We start from the raw sequence: 15,802 nt of genomic DNA, 5'->3' as shown, positions 1-15,802 counted from the left end.
GGAGCAATATAGTCACTCTTTAAAACCCTTTCCATGGTGGCTCACCATAAATAAAAGACCATAATTAGAAAACAATAATTGTGCTAAATGCACGGTCTATGCAAACAGAATATATAATGCTGCTTAAAAAATATCATTATAACTGTCTTAACCACTTATATATGTTATGTGTAATTCACAACATATTACAGCAGGATCAGTGGCAGCAAAACACTAATCTAAAATACTCAATTGTAACAATTCAGATTTTAGCAGGAGTGTCTTGGTATGGCCTATGTGGCACCATTTTCACTTGTTAAAAGTAACCTCCTACCTCCCAACGCCTTTAACATACGCCCACCCAATTAATCACCTCTGTTATACCCCTCAGCTCTAGAGCAATGTCAGGCTTTACTGGAGGGGTATGCTGGGCTGCAGTTTACATCTGTCCTTCAGCCTAACAAGTCCCTGCACTGACACCAAAGCCCAACTTCACTCCCGAGACACAACTAGCCATAGCACTGTTGGGTATGAGAGAGTGAGAGGTGACTAATATGTGAGGAATACAGTTAAGCAGGGTACTAATTTTAGAGAATGAAAAAATTGGTGCTGGGTAGGGTTTTCAACCCTCAAGTAAAAGTTAAAGGGGAACTATTGTGAAAAATAAAATGTAATATAAGCTTCATCATACTGAAATAAGAAACGTTCTAAATACAATCAATTAAACATTCTGTGTTGTTTCTGAAATAATCGAGTTTATCTTCACTATTCCTCTCTCAACATCTGTTTCTCTTCATTCAGGAGTTGGGTGTCAGATGAATGATCCAATATATGTATCTTATAGGGGGCCCTTTTTGCCTAGAAGATGTATTAGAGCTCACTATTAAAATCACCAGAAATCTTATCTCTCTACATACAGAGATTTGTACAAAAGACAGTTATTTTGTTAGATTTTGCTTGTACAATCAGTTATTTGAGTGAGCTCTAATTCATCTGCTAGGAAAGGAAGCTCCCCTATATATTGGATCTAACAGTCAATGAATATCTGACACCCAACTGCTGCATGAAAAGAGAATGAAGAACAGATGCTGAGAGAGGTATAGTGAACATAAACGTGATTATTTCAGAAACAATGCAGAATTTTTAATTGATTGTATTTATAACGTTTCTAAATACATGCTTATATTGAATTTTAATTTTCACGATAGTTCTCATTTAATGTTAAAATCTGAAATTTCTCAGTATAGCTTTTTTTTATATTTATTCCTCTAAAATGGTATGTTGTATCTGCTGTAAAATACATCATCCTTGTATTTTTGAAAAAATAACTATTGAAGATATGTTCTTTAGGGGTCTTCTCAGAATTCAGCAATATAATCTTAGCATAATTATGTACATGAACCAAGGATAAAATATCATCACACAATGTCATTTGTTTTTACTGAATTCCACATTAGGATAGAAAAACTTTCTTCAGGATATGCGAGTCAGTTGGTCTCCTCATACAGAGGCTTCTGCCACTTTTTGCTGTTCCTGCTCACCCTCCCCTCCAACATCTGTCGGTTGCTCTTGTGCCACTGTTTTCACAGCATGTAGTGCATAGTTAACACTGTTGTCACTTATCCAGCGCCAGGAACCCGAGAAAGGATTGTACAGCATTCCTCGCAGTGCTTCCACAACGTAGCCATCTGTAAACCGAAAAACAGGCTCATTATGCAGGCATCCAAAACAATCACACTACAATCACAGCTTTAAAGCAGTACATTTCCATTTCTACCTCAGGCTTATAGCAGATGGGGAGGCCTACTTACCAAAATTTACATTTGTGTATCAACCTCATTTACTCTGAGTTTTTCATGCATTTACAAGCGAGCAGTTTACTACAGTAAACTTTTAAAAAATTGTTCATTACAAATTGACTTCTTTTATATGGCATTAAGCATTAATTACAGAAACAACATCACTAAGCACTGATTATAACTTATGACATCACTAAGCACCGTTTATAAGGATATATTTACAAGATATTCATGGCTCCTGTGTAGCAAGACAGCTGTACAATGTGTACATACATTTACACACACATATGAATGTATCAGAAAAGATACTTACTTGATTCAAGTAGTCGCTCTAACTCTTCAGGTGGAATAAACTTCTCCCAGTCATGAGTGCCTTCTGGGGCAATGCCCATTATTTTCTCTGCTACCACTATGGCTAAAGCGTACGAGAGCTTGGTCTTGTTGATTGTGGTAATAAATAGAGAACCACCTGGCTTTAAAAAAAAAAAAAAAAAGAAACAGATGTCATTATATATAAGTCTGTATCCCAAGATATTTTAAAATCTTTTTGAAAATTAGTTTTCCATGATGTTACCGGATTAAATATAACTATTACTAGTTGCACTATGTTACAGAAAACAGAACATGCACTGATTGTTTATACTACAAGTATAGTGCTGGAGTTCTGCACCTCTTTTGGGTTTTTGCATGTTCTGTGACAAACACACCTCGGAGAATCACAGAGGCATGGCTGGAGGAAAACTGGCTAATGTTACATTGTTTCACTGATAAAGTAGCATCAGCTACAGCAAGCGAAGTGAGGAGAATGGGGATTAAAATTTCAACAGCAATTATATTAACACATAACTAAAATCTATGAAAATTAGTAATAATATATATTAGGAAGTTGCTTAGAAGCTTTCTTTCATTATACAAAATGTTATATTTCTTGTTACAACCTATGCCAATAGTGTTACTTGAATTATTTCAATATGGCGTTCTTCCTAGATTTCCCATTGTTACAGTACACAGACAGTAGTCCCTGGAATAAATTGCCTCTGGCTGCAGATCATCTGCATGACTTACTTTTAATACGTGGAAGCAGCTCTGGATAAAAGACTCCACATCAGCAACATGCTCTAAAACTTCTGAAGCTACAACTGCATCAAAGTATCCCAAATGCCCATCCACAAGCTCCTCCACTGTGCATGATTTGTACTGAACATGTTTCTCTAGCACAGGATCAAATGATTTGTGCAGTGCAGCAATTTTAATGTTGTCTTCCAAAGGATCGATTCCTGTTACTGAAGCTCCGAGTCGGCCCAGAGGCTAAAATAATAGAAAGACCAGTTTTGATTATTAATAAAATAGATCTGCTTCATGAGATACAAAAATAAAGCACATATTATCGTGCAATCTAAACATGTTTATTTAAACATGTAAGTCTGAAACAATAAGACATAGTTGGAGACATTCCCTTTTCCTTGTATGAGTGACATGGTACCCAGAGTAGTGACTGTGTAGCTTTAATACATTCTTCTTGTTATGAAGAATGTAACTGATTTAAAGAATGTAAACTTTAAAATGCAAAAACTTTTGACAATAATCTTTAAATTATATTTTAGTCGTATTATTGGTCTAGTCTAAGTAACTTTTCAATTGATCTTTTGAATATATTTTGTATAGGTTTGACTTGTGACTTTTGGTGTTCCTATTTTGCCTATTAGGAAGCCCTGCAACTGAAAATGCTATCTGGTTGTTGAGTGTCACTGAAGTGTGAAAAAAATGAAAATATAAAAAATGGCTAACTTCAAATTACCTTAGAACAGCACTGTCTAAATCATACTAAATACTAATGTAAACTGTCCTTTTAAAAAGGTAAAAGCCTGTAAGGGCCCTTATAATTTCTCCAGTAATCTCAGACAATGACCAGGTAATCTTTTTTTTTCTTTGCATTTTAAAGAAAACATGTAATTGGCTGAAGGTTACCAAACCTGGAACAAATGTTGAGCCCGCAATGACTTAACCGCATTAATACAGGTATGGGATCCATTATCCGGAAACCCCTTATCCAGAAAGCTCTGAATTATGGGAAGGCCATCTCCCACTTTATCTAAATTTTTAAGAATTATTTCCTTTTTCTCTGTGATAATAAAATAGTACCTTGTACTTGATCCAAACTAAGATATGATTAATCCTTATTGGAAGCAAAACCAGCCTATTGGGTTTATTTAATGTTTAGATGATTTTCTAGTAGGGTTAAAATATAAAGATCCAAATTACATAAAGATCTGTTATCTGGAATGCCCAATGTCCCGAGCATTCTGAATAACAGGTCTCATAACAGTATCTATTTTATATAACGTATTTTGAGAAGTGCAAAAACTATTTATGAGTTACACAAATGATAATGTGTCACATAATAATCCCATCTGAACAGTACAAGCACACAGAACTATATTGGCAGAGTACCCATGTTAGGAAGCCATTATGTTGCTGTGAGAGACAGAACAATGTTAACGAGTTGGTGGATCTCTGAAAATGATGCACTGGAGTTTTGTATGTTGTAAAGATGCAACCTGTTTCAATATGTTTGAGTGCAACAGGGCACATAACTGTCAGCTTAGCACTGTTAGTTATTAGCACTATTAAATTACCTCACATAACAATCCTCCTCCACATCCAACATCTAGAAGTTTCACACCAGAGAGTGGACACCCGACATCATGTTCATAGTTCCTGCTCATAAGGATGTCTCTAGGAATAGAACCAAGAATTGCTGAAGGGAAACAGAGTTATATTACCCTACATAAGTGTAACATTCTTTTAGTTCTCTGCAAAGCACATGCTTATAGAATTTAATTCTTTTTTGATATAAATCATCAGTCATAATAAACCGATGTTTTGTCTATATCTTGTAACAACAATGACCACTCAGTACAGCATGTGTTCCTAAATTGTGAACCCCTCCCCCTTTTGGGCATAGTGCAGTAAAATTAGTTGAAGGAGTCAGTCTAAAGCCAAGTTAGTGTGAGATTTAAGAAGAATATCAGTTTGCTCTCTTATATTCTCCTGAAACCCAGGTTGAAGGTTAGTTATGCTGAGACTTGGGGTTAAAACATATTTGCTGTTAAAACTGTGGGTTCTGGCAAATGGTAGAGGGGATGCTTTAATTTGCCACAGACTATTTAGTGGGTTGCTATGGGCTGTTTGGGCCTTTGTGTACATGAAATGTAAGGGTCTATTTTGATTCTCAGTCCAGACCTGATTCAATATGTTTTTGGAGCTATTGCACAATGGTGGATACAGCAATGGTTTCATGCATTAGTATATGTAACCTTGTATTGAGCTAACCTTATATGTTGAACCTTTATGGTGGGTTTGAAGCAAATGAGTACTAGAACGACTACAACTGCTAAACATTGACTTGCATAACTGGTATATGGATAAATTTGGTACCTGATGAAGGGCACCCGTATATCATTTAAGGCATGCAAGACTGAAAAGATCCCTTCTTCATCCCACCATTTCAGCACCCAAGCTTGGAATTTTCTCATCTCCAAAGGATCGACAGTCTGTGAAGTTGTGTACAACCGGGAATTATGACATCTGGGGAAAAAGGTTGGTTAAATTGTCTCTTTTGTTAAAATGTTGTTTTGATAGCGATGCTACTTCTAGATGGCACATCTCCAGGAAAAATCAGTCATGGTTAAAATTCCATTTGCAAGGTACTATTGTAGTAAAAATGGAAATTCATTTTGAAATCTTGACAGTAATGGAGTTATTGCCGAAAGGAATTACATATATCATTCAGAGTGCAGTTTCACTATGAAACAAATGAAGTCTCATTTTTGCTGTAAATGCCTCCCAAACCAACACTGTCTTTTTGGGTGCAATTCCCACCCCAAAACAGTGCAGAGTAAATTTGGCTGCAGCTCTGCTCCCACACCAATGACTTCAAAAAAGATGACTGCACTAATTTGGAAAATGTGCCAAAAAGACTGCACCTGGTTTGAGAGTGATGTGGGTTTTAGTGGAGTTGCATGTACAAAGACTAGTTCCAGTTTATTAAAAGAAAACTATATCCCCAAACAATGTAGGTCTCTATAAAAAGATATTGCATAAAACAGCTCATATGTAAAACCCTGCTTCATGTAAATAAACCATTTTCATAATAATATACTTTTCTAGTAGTATGTGCCATTGGGTAAATTGGCTCTTTTGTTAAAATGTTGTTTAGAAAATTGCCATTTTAAAAAATAAGGGCCGCCCCCTGGGATCATACAATTCACTATGCACACAAACATACCAACAAACCATACATGTTAGGTCACATGAGCCAATTAACAGACAGAGTTGTGTCTTTTGCTTCCTCACTTCTTCCTGTTACAGTTAGAGTTGAAGTATTTCTGGTCAGGTGATCTCTGAGACAGCACACAGACCATCACGAAATGGTGGCTCAAGGCAAGAGATGTAAAAGGGCAAGATTTACTTAAATATATATTCCAGTTTGGTAAGATTCTTTAATATACCACTTAATATGATATGAACTATCTGTTGCTTAAGTGTTCATTTTGGGGGTATAGTTTTCCTTTAAGGAGAAGCCTCCATGGCACAACAGCATGAAGTGCTGGGTGGCACATGGCAGTATAAGAAAGTCAAACAGATCCCAACATACACTATATGGTCAAAAGTATTCCGACACCTGCCTGTCTAACATCTCATTTCAATAGTATTATAATAAGTTGGCTGATCCAGCCTCTACTCTTCTGGAAAGGCTTTCCACTAGATTTGAACATTGTTGTTGGGATTTGCTGTTGTTGAGGATAAAACCTGGTTTGCAGTTGGCATTATAAATCATCCAACAGGTATCAGTTGAGATGAGGCGAGGGCTCTGTGCAGGTCATTCAAGTTCTTTCATTCATATTTCAGCAAACCCATTTTGTTCATAGCTCACTTTTTGCATGGGGGCTGAAACAGAAAATAGCCTCCCAAATTTTTAGGAAGTCAGAACAGGAAAAGTGTACATCATAGTGGGTGACAGTTTATTAGAAATCCCCTAGGATTCGCTAAACTTTAGCTGTAGCTATTATGCATCCAGGCAGGTAGTGATTTCCTGACAGTGCCAGATGGTGACATGCATCACTACAGAGGACACATTTTCACTGCTCCAGGGTCCAATGGCAGTGACCTTTACTCCACTCAAGCACTTGGCATTATATGGTGATGTTAGGTCTTTTTGCCCTGGTTCCCTATAAATAGTTATTCTGCGGACATTGGTGTCTGTTCCAACTTAGTTCATTATTTATTTGGATAAAAATGCGTCAGGATACATTTGGCAATGTAATGAATGTAGATATGAAACTCGAGGCAATGCTTTTGATTTTTCAAACATTAATTTAGCTGTCAAGTTCCTTATAACAATGTTTATTATATTTATCGCTTACAACATTCTTTTCAAAAAAGTTGGGACACTGTCAAATGTAAATAAAAAGAGAATAGGGATGATTTGCATATTATTTATAACCATTGTTTATCTGCAAATTGTACAAAGACAATATATCAAGGGACCTAATTAACACACTGTGTAAACAAAAAAAAAATACAGAGACAAAAGGCACCTCTGTTTATCCGACATCACAGTGCAAAAAAAACTGGGTATTTATCAAGCTGTGCCCATGCCAGATGAAATATATAGGCATGACGACCCAAATGTTTAAAGTGAGAATGCAGCAACATTGCAGTACTATCAGAACGGCAGGAAATATGAAAACGAAAGACCATACGATGCCCACAGTAGCACAGCACTTTAAAAGATTTCACAGCATGGACCCTTCCAAATTACGATTCTGGGCCCTAGAAAAAGTAAACCTAGGAATACGGAAAGGCAATAAGGAACAGGCTCTCCTCAGACGGGAAACCTATTGGATTTTTAAGATGGATACAGTGTCCCCAAGGGGAATTAATTAAAACAATTTATAATCCACCTTTTATTTAACGGAAAAACTAAAAACTAAATAATATAACTAAAATGTTAAGGGAATGCATGTTTGTTTTAATTCATATGTATTAATAAAATTACTTGATTTTAAAAATGTAAAAAGTTAAAAATGGGCAATTATATGCATCTCTGGGGCTCATTTATAAACACTGGGCAAATTTGCACCTGGGCAGTAACCCATAGCAACCAATCAGACGATTGCTTTCAGTGTTCACTCTGCAGCAGACTGAAAAAAGCTAATCACTGATTGGTCGCATTGGGTTACTGCCCAGGTGCAAATTTGCCCAGTGTTTATAAATGAGCCCCTCTGTGTTTTAGTTTATAATAATATGTAGTCCAAATGAATTGCAGAATAAATGGCAGGACGTTCCAAAGGGGTTCCAGCAGATGGCGCTGGAGAGCTAGTGTTGATGACATTAGGAGGAATGATCTAGTGAGTCCCTGCAGATTGGTTAAGACCGATCAGGTGACGGCTCCCACAAGAAGGATGCAGCGCATGATGACAGCGCACGACGAGCGATAGCCCTATAGTTCAACTATCGCGTGATTTAGTTTATGACGTCACACCCGGAAGTTACTTAAGTGCAGGTACCGGAACTCCTGACATTCGCCTTGAGAAAGCCAAGAGAAACTTGCGAAAAGCGCGTTGGCGAACTTTGCCTTTTAATAGCCCTTTAACAAGGACTTTAAACAAAGACTTTTTTAACAGAAATTCTAGCTTTAAGCCTTTAACTTATTATTAGAATTGGTCAACGGGGGGCGGTTGTTTTGGTGGAAATCAGCACTCAAACCCTACTCTTTTCTCCTCTCTGTCTATTGTATCCCGCACTGGGATTCTCATGGGGACCAGGTATTGTGGTTTTGTGAGGATTAAATAGCTCTTTAAATAAGACAGGGCCAGAGTTAAATATCGAGACCACAGTCCTGGTTTTTCCTGCCTATCTTTGCTTTGTGGTGTCCCAGGGATAGTAAAATCAATAGGTAGAAAGTTTTGGGACAACTCCACCTTTCTTTATATCTTTTTCCTACTTTTATATCGGGTTGAGTTGCTGGGTAATCGATTACTAATTAATTTGGTTTACTAATTTATTTATTTATTCTCCACTATTTATTAAGTCCCTGGTCGGACTAACGCACTTGCACTTTAGTATCTAATTAATTTAATATTTTTATAACACCTATGCACTTTAGGCAGTGGATTAATTGTAAAGGAGTGATTTAATGGCAGAATTGAATTGATTTGGTCTGCCTGCGTAAGAAGCGAATGAATTAGCGCAGAAGAAGCACTTGAAACTAATTAGTATTAATTTTAACTAATTTGAATTACTCACTATTTATATTTTTAAAATCCTGCAGCTATAGAATTAATTTAAAGTATTTAGTACGTGGATGAATTTTGAAATTTAGCAGTGAACCAATGAATTACTAGTCAGAAGAGGGTTTTTTCCTTTTCTTTTTTCGTTATTTACTATTTATCAAGCTGTGTAATGATTTTTAGGATTGTGCAAAACCCCAGTGTAAATTGAAGCTGTGATTTAAAAATGCGATGGGAAAATATAGCGTTCATACATCTGCGGTTTTTCTTAATTTTTATGGCGTTCATACATCTGCGGTTTTTCTTAATTTTTTCCCCATCAGAAATTACTTGTGGCTTGAACTTTTCCCACTGACTTTAGTAGATTGTAGAAGGACTGAAATGGTGTAAAAAAACAGTCAAATCCGGTGTTTAAGGGGTGTAAAATAAAACACACACCTTGATGGATTCAACATCTATTTTACACAGCCTTTTACACTTTTTTTCCTTTCATTGTTTTAAACATAATGATAAACAGGCCTCCACGTGTTGAAACGGAGAAATAGTATTGTTTCCTAAAAAAAAAAAATGTGCATTTTGAATTTGATGCCACAGAGCCATAATGTATTGCTGTGGTTGATATGCACATGTCATAAATAGTAGCAGTTCAGGAAGACTTAAGATATGATACAATTATTAGTACATTTCTCAGCAGCAGAACCTTAAAAAATGCTTCCTAAACTTTGCTAAAAACTGTAACAGACCACATGTTACTATTGACACACAAGTTGCTGGTATTTCTCTGATGATGTGAAGAAATATACCAGCTAAACAAGGGGTAGGCAACCCGCGGCTCCGGAGCCTCATGTGGCTCTTCATCCAGCTTGTTGTGGCTCAGTCTTGCGGCTTTGCATGTCACGTCATCTATACAGCCCACACCTGCCGACGGCTTCTTGAGTGTGCGACCGCGGTAAGATAGCGGTTAGCTTACCGCGGTCGCACACTTAGGAAGCCTCCAGTAGGAGCGAGGGCTGTTTAGACGTCCCAGGAGTGACAGGCAAGACTGAGCCGCAGCAAGATGATTTATCATGGACCTTACCGTAGTCACACACTCAAGACAAGAGAGGGAAGATCAGCATGGAGCTTCAGAAACAGAAGTCACATTAAACAGATGAGAATGCTAGCATTTAATAGGGCTATTCAGTGTTTATTTCAAAGTAGGCCCACACATACACACTGCACTTCTGTTGTTGTATTCTGTTGTTGTAATGGTTAAAATTAAAAAAAGGTTAAAACTTTTAAAAGTTTATAAGCTGTGTTATGTTTTGCGGCTCCAGACTTTTTTTCTTTAGTGGAAGAGGGGGCAAAATGGCTCTTTTGATAGTAAAGGTTGCTGACCCCTGAGCTAAACAATCACATTTTTTGGAAAAAGCTGGCAGCCTTGGTTACTTAGTTTATATGATTGGGAGAAAAAGAAAACAATTTTTATAGAGCTGTAACATAGTAATGCCTTATAAACCTGTAATAGTACCTACATTGCAAAATAAAGGGATGTACAAGAAAGATATGTATTTACTATTATCATGGATACCTTAAACAGCTTTTACCAGTCAAAGGATAAACTTACAGGTTTCCTCGGTTTTCAGTTTCATTGCTTGAAACACTTCTGTATTGCAACCCTCTCTGGAGGTAAGTCAATGAACGGAAAGCTATTTAAAAAAAAAAAAAAAATGAAAATGTTTAAATGGCTTTAAACTTTGTAACTGTACACGCCATAGCCACACATGGGCCTGCTCAACCCCTGGCCATCTGTGTCACTTCTGATTTAAATGATACCTTTAAAGGGATGACCTTTAAAGAATGAATGATATCTTTAATGTTTTCTTATTTTTTTCTAAACAGCCTGCCACAGTGAGAAATATACGGCGAAACCGTCATTATACACATTTGTTTCTGGTACCACCAATATATAATGCACGGTGCATGTCCTCGATTTTATATTTCCCCAGATTTTCCAGCATTTTTTCCTGATCTCCTGAAAAACACAAAATGGGGGTTCTACTGTATATTTCAGTTAGAACATATATACATTACACTCGTTTTTCTGAATATGAAGCAGGTGACAAAACTGCACTGATAAGCACTTCATATATTTAGGGGCAAGTGGTGAAATAGCTTCAGTGCATAGGTCAGTTTGTGATCCCAGATGCAGCCCCAATATCTTGCTGTTACAACATGAAGCACATTTATTAAGCTTCTTGACTGGTAGAGTGTTGAGAACCAGTTCATATAATGCAACTCGGGTGCTTGTGGTTAAAGCCAGCGTATATTTTCTCATTCCAGCAGGAAGGCCAGGGGACAGAGAAGGTCACTGTGTAATAATAGGGATAGTCTCACCCGGGTTGGTGTTGTACCCCCGATAAGCACCAGTGCCGCTGTTCCGCAGCCCATACAGGGCCCGCACCGGCCTCACAGACACACACAACCGACTAAGCAAAACAGACATCCCTGAAGATCTCTCTGCTCCTCCTACTGTCTACTCATTAGCGACAGCGGAAACGTATTAATCCCCTCCCAACTGTGGGCACTGCCGGGAGACTTCCCGGAAATTACCGATAAGCTGCGTGAAGTTGGCAGGAAGCCTGAGATGATACGGCGTTGCCTATACTATTTAAATATGTTTTGATTCGTTTACATTAGTGTTGTATTGACACTCCCACACAAATGCATCGGTATTTCAGTTTCTCACCGAGTCAAGCAGCCCATATTAGCAACTACGCCAACTAATTATAGTGCTGCGGAACTGACACCAGTCGGCTTCCGTAGACCATGTGTTGCTCCAGCTGTTAGCACGTCCCATAACCACTTGGGTCATAAAGCTAATACAGTACGTGCAGAATACAGAAGTTTATGTCAGAACCGAACAAGGGTCGCCTCTTCTTCTTCTTTATCACAGTAGGAGCTCGGTGACCTGCGTTTTGCTCCACTGCTGTTAGTCTGGACTCAGCAGATAAGGGAAGAGTTAAACCTATCCCATTGTGGGCACTTCAGTAGTATCATCCAAGTGTGTATTTACCGTGTCACTGCACAACTAGGAGTAGGCAGAACAGTCACGTGTCTAGGACTCAAGCTTGGGGGCACAGGCACGTACCTCATAAGCAGCCTACCCCGCTGACTACAAAACGCACGCGCGTCCTCGTTTGTGCACTGCCGCAAATACATTCATGTTTTATGCTTTGTGGTAATCAATACTGAGATGTGATTTGCTGCATAGAAATAAAACCATTCAAAGCTTCCATCAGATAAAGACTAAAACATGGCCTATCATATTGGCTTCTTAAAATATGTAATCACACCAATGGGCTACTATTAAAGCAATAGACCTATATATTTTATATCGTTATAAACAGTGACTATTGAGTTCATTTTTGTCACATGACTCACTAAAACTTGTATATTATAATAAATAAAGTACCCCTTGTTGGAAAATATGAGGCGATTAGAAGTAACCTCGGAGTTCACGACCTGTATAAAATAGGGATGCACTGAATCCACTATTTTGGATTCGGCCAAACCCCCGAATCCTTCGAGAAAGATTTGGCTGAAAACCAAACCCTAATTTGCATATGCAAATTAAGGTTGGGAAGGGGAAAACATTTTACTTCTTTGTTTTGTGACAAAAAGTCAAGTGATTTCTTTCCCCGTTGCTAATTTGCATATGCAAATTAAGATGCGGTTCAGTCAGGCAGAAGGATTCGGGCGAATCCAAATCCTGCTGAAAAAGCTGCATCCCAAACCGAATCCTGGATTCGGTACATCCCTAGTACATACTAGATAATACATCTGCCCCTCCTATGCTCCAGTAAGTGTGTAAGGGTTTTTGACAGAAACTGTATTTTATTATTATTATTATTATTATTAACATGTATTTATATAGCGCCAACATATTGCGTAGCACTGTATTTGGTTATCATTGGGTGCATACAGGTTAATCAATGTATAGTATTGATTTTCTATAGAACATATAACCATAACATATCTACCCAAAGGGTCAGCAAATAACCGATGTTCCTGGAAGGCAAGTTTAGCGTTCAGTAGAATGGAGACTCCTTCAGTTTTAGATGTGGAATATGCATGATAATTACGCAGAAATTTTTTGTTGAAAAATTGAGGATGATTGGACCTTTTAAAATGGGTCTCTTGGTAGAAAATCACGTCCGCTTTAGCCCTAAAGGCTTCATGCAAGGCATGCTTCTGTGTGGTATTCAGTCCCCTGGCATTAAGTGAGTAAAATTTGACCATCCTGACATATAGTTATTTGCTGTACCTCAAGGCATTTACCATCAATACAAACAACATTATTAGGCTGATTTATAGTGACCCAGTGATCATAGACCTGAAACCAATTGTGAATAGCAACAATTTTAAGCATAAAGACCATGTGCATATAACACAACAAAAGGAAAACTTGTAAACAGAAGTAGTTCTGTATGTACTCTAGATGAGCAAGGTTATTCAGTGCGCCAACATTAAATATAGTTACCATCCTGTGGCACAGAAAGAAGATGGTGCTGGAACTGTGCCTAGTTACAGTCTTAAGGCCGACTTGTGGAGGGGGAAAGAAGAAAAGTGAAATGTGAAGTGTGGAGGATTGACCCTCTGCGTCCTGAGCCAGTATCTTGACAATAAGGACTTTCATCTTGGTAGGGAATGAGAAAGATACACCTGTCAGGCTGTATGCCATTCCACGATTAACCTTTTCGGTGAAGAAGCTTGAGACCACATGTTTTTAGGAGATGAAGGCTGTGAAGTTCCTAGGTTCCATCGGAGTATGGCTTTAGCAGCTTCTTCTTGCGTGGTGAGTGTAATTGGCGATCCATTTTTGAGCACAATGAGCTTCACTGGAAAGCCCCAGCAGTAGGGTATTTACTTATGTGCTAGCAGTACTTACTGCTAGCACATAAGCACCTTATGCATGCAGACATCCTGGGGCCTCTGCAATTATGCACAATACTTGAAAAATATGAGTGTGGTTATATTGGTAGGTATGGCTAAGGGACCTGACACATGAGGAAATTAGTCTGTTCACGACTAAATACTCTTTAAAAATGAATTAATTGCTGTTTTTGGGTACTTGGTTCGATTCCATCCAGAGCATTATGTGCATGGATTTGTACGTTCTCCCTGTGTCCGTGTGGGTTTTTTCCTATACCTCCAAACATACAAGCAGATGAATTGGCTCCTGATAAAACTGTAACAAACAACAGGTACTACTGATAGATCCCAAAAAGAGGTGAAAGTAAAAGAGTTTTGTACAAATAATGACATGTATATGGTATAGTGATGCGTGGGCCAGCCCGAAGCTGTGGGTTTGCCATGAGTGGCACAAAATGTTGGATCAAACTCTTCCTGCTGCCGACCTTTCCACACACAATCTTGGTATAGCCACCCTTCTAAATCCAGAAGTGTCTATTTATAGACGTGCACTGGCCTCCCTGTCCCCTCTGTGATATCAGAGATGGGGGTGTGTGGTAGGTGTATATAAGTAGATGCGCACCTGGGGGTAGGGTTGCCACCTTTTAAAAAAAAAAAATTACCGGCCATGGTGGGGGGCGGAAAGAGGCGGAGTCAATGAGGGGGTCCGCAAAAGGGGCGGAGCCAGGGGAGTAGCATTACAACGGGGCAGGGCCATATGGAGTAGCGTCACAAAAGGGGCAGGCCACCGCCCGAAGCCGGCGAAAATGTAAGTTTCATCGGCGAGCAGGGGATTTTGTAAATGGTATTACAAATTACTGGCAGCTACATTGCCGGGTGGCAACCCTACCTCGGGGTTGGATGAGGGTTGACAATTTGTCAACCCTCACATCATTAATATGGCACCCTACCTAACATGTTCTGGCTAGTTAGAAAACCTACCAGTGCACTACATGAGCTTGTTCCTGATGCCTTGGTAGATGAGATCAAGTAGCTGCATCAATGCGCATGAACTTTCAGAACAATAGGAAAGTGGTCACAGCCAGGGCCGCCATCAGGGGGGGACAAGCGTACCGGGCCCGGGCATGAAGGGGGGCCCGGCAGCGCTGCATTTTTTGAAGATCCTGGCCTCCCTTACGAGCACCCGAGCCGTACGTCTTGCCTCTTGCGTTGCCTCTTGCGGAAGTGCCGAAAAGCCGATGCGCCGAAAAGACCCGAAGTCACGGAAAAAGCCAAAGTCCCGAAGCGCCAAAAAGACCTGAAGTCACGAAAACAGCCGAAGCCAAAGTCCTGAAGCAGCGCAAAGCCCGAAGTCACGAAAACGGACGAAATTGAAGTCCTGAAGCGGTGAAAAGACCCGAAGTCACGAAAGGAGGCGAAGTTTTTTTGGGGCCCGAATTTTTTTTTTAAACTCGTAAGGGGCCCCTTGCCACCATTGTTTTTTTAAAAAAAAAAAATAATAATACATTTTTTTTTTTTTGGCGGCCCCAATTTTTTTTAACTTGTAAGGGGGCCCCTGCCACCAGTTTTTTTTTTTTTTTAAAAAATGTAAACTTTTTTTTTTGGGGCCCCAATAGCTTTTTACAACTTGTGTGTGTGGGGGGGGGTTAATCTTTTAGCGCTGATGTCTGTGTGGTCTTTTAACTGCGATGTGGAGTGGGCGGGATATGGGGTGGAGCTTGGTCGTCAGTGTGGGCGGGGCCCAGGGGGCCCCAAAAATTTTGTTGTACGGGGCTCCGTGATTTCTAATGGCGGCCCTGCACACTAACACTGGAG

The 15,802-nt window shown here is 39.0% G+C and overlaps 1 protein-coding gene across 1 annotated transcript; it reads right to left on the bottom strand.

Annotated features, from left to right (window-relative positions):
• Positions 1-1,402: 1,402 nt before the first annotated feature.
• coq3.L (coenzyme Q3 methyltransferase L homeolog) lies at positions 1,403-11,576 on the bottom strand. The gene is given in 7 exon segments (NM_001197086.1): positions 1,403-1,667; positions 2,092-2,251; positions 2,844-3,086; positions 4,415-4,514; positions 5,217-5,366; positions 10,680-10,761; positions 11,450-11,576. Coding segments are annotated over 7 exon segments (1,032 nt in total). The 5' UTR covers positions 11,559-11,576; the 3' UTR covers positions 1,403-1,479.
• Positions 11,577-15,802: the final 4,226 nt, after the last annotated feature.

This window comes from Xenopus laevis, chromosome 5L, assembly GCF_017654675.1.
Source record: "Xenopus laevis strain J_2021 chromosome 5L, Xenopus_laevis_v10.1, whole genome shotgun sequence".
In the NCBI taxonomy this organism is placed as follows: domain Eukaryota; kingdom Metazoa; phylum Chordata; class Amphibia; order Anura; family Pipidae; genus Xenopus; species Xenopus laevis.
The sequence above is the reverse complement of the archived record's forward strand: the minus strand, read 5'-3'. Positions and strand labels throughout refer to the sequence as shown.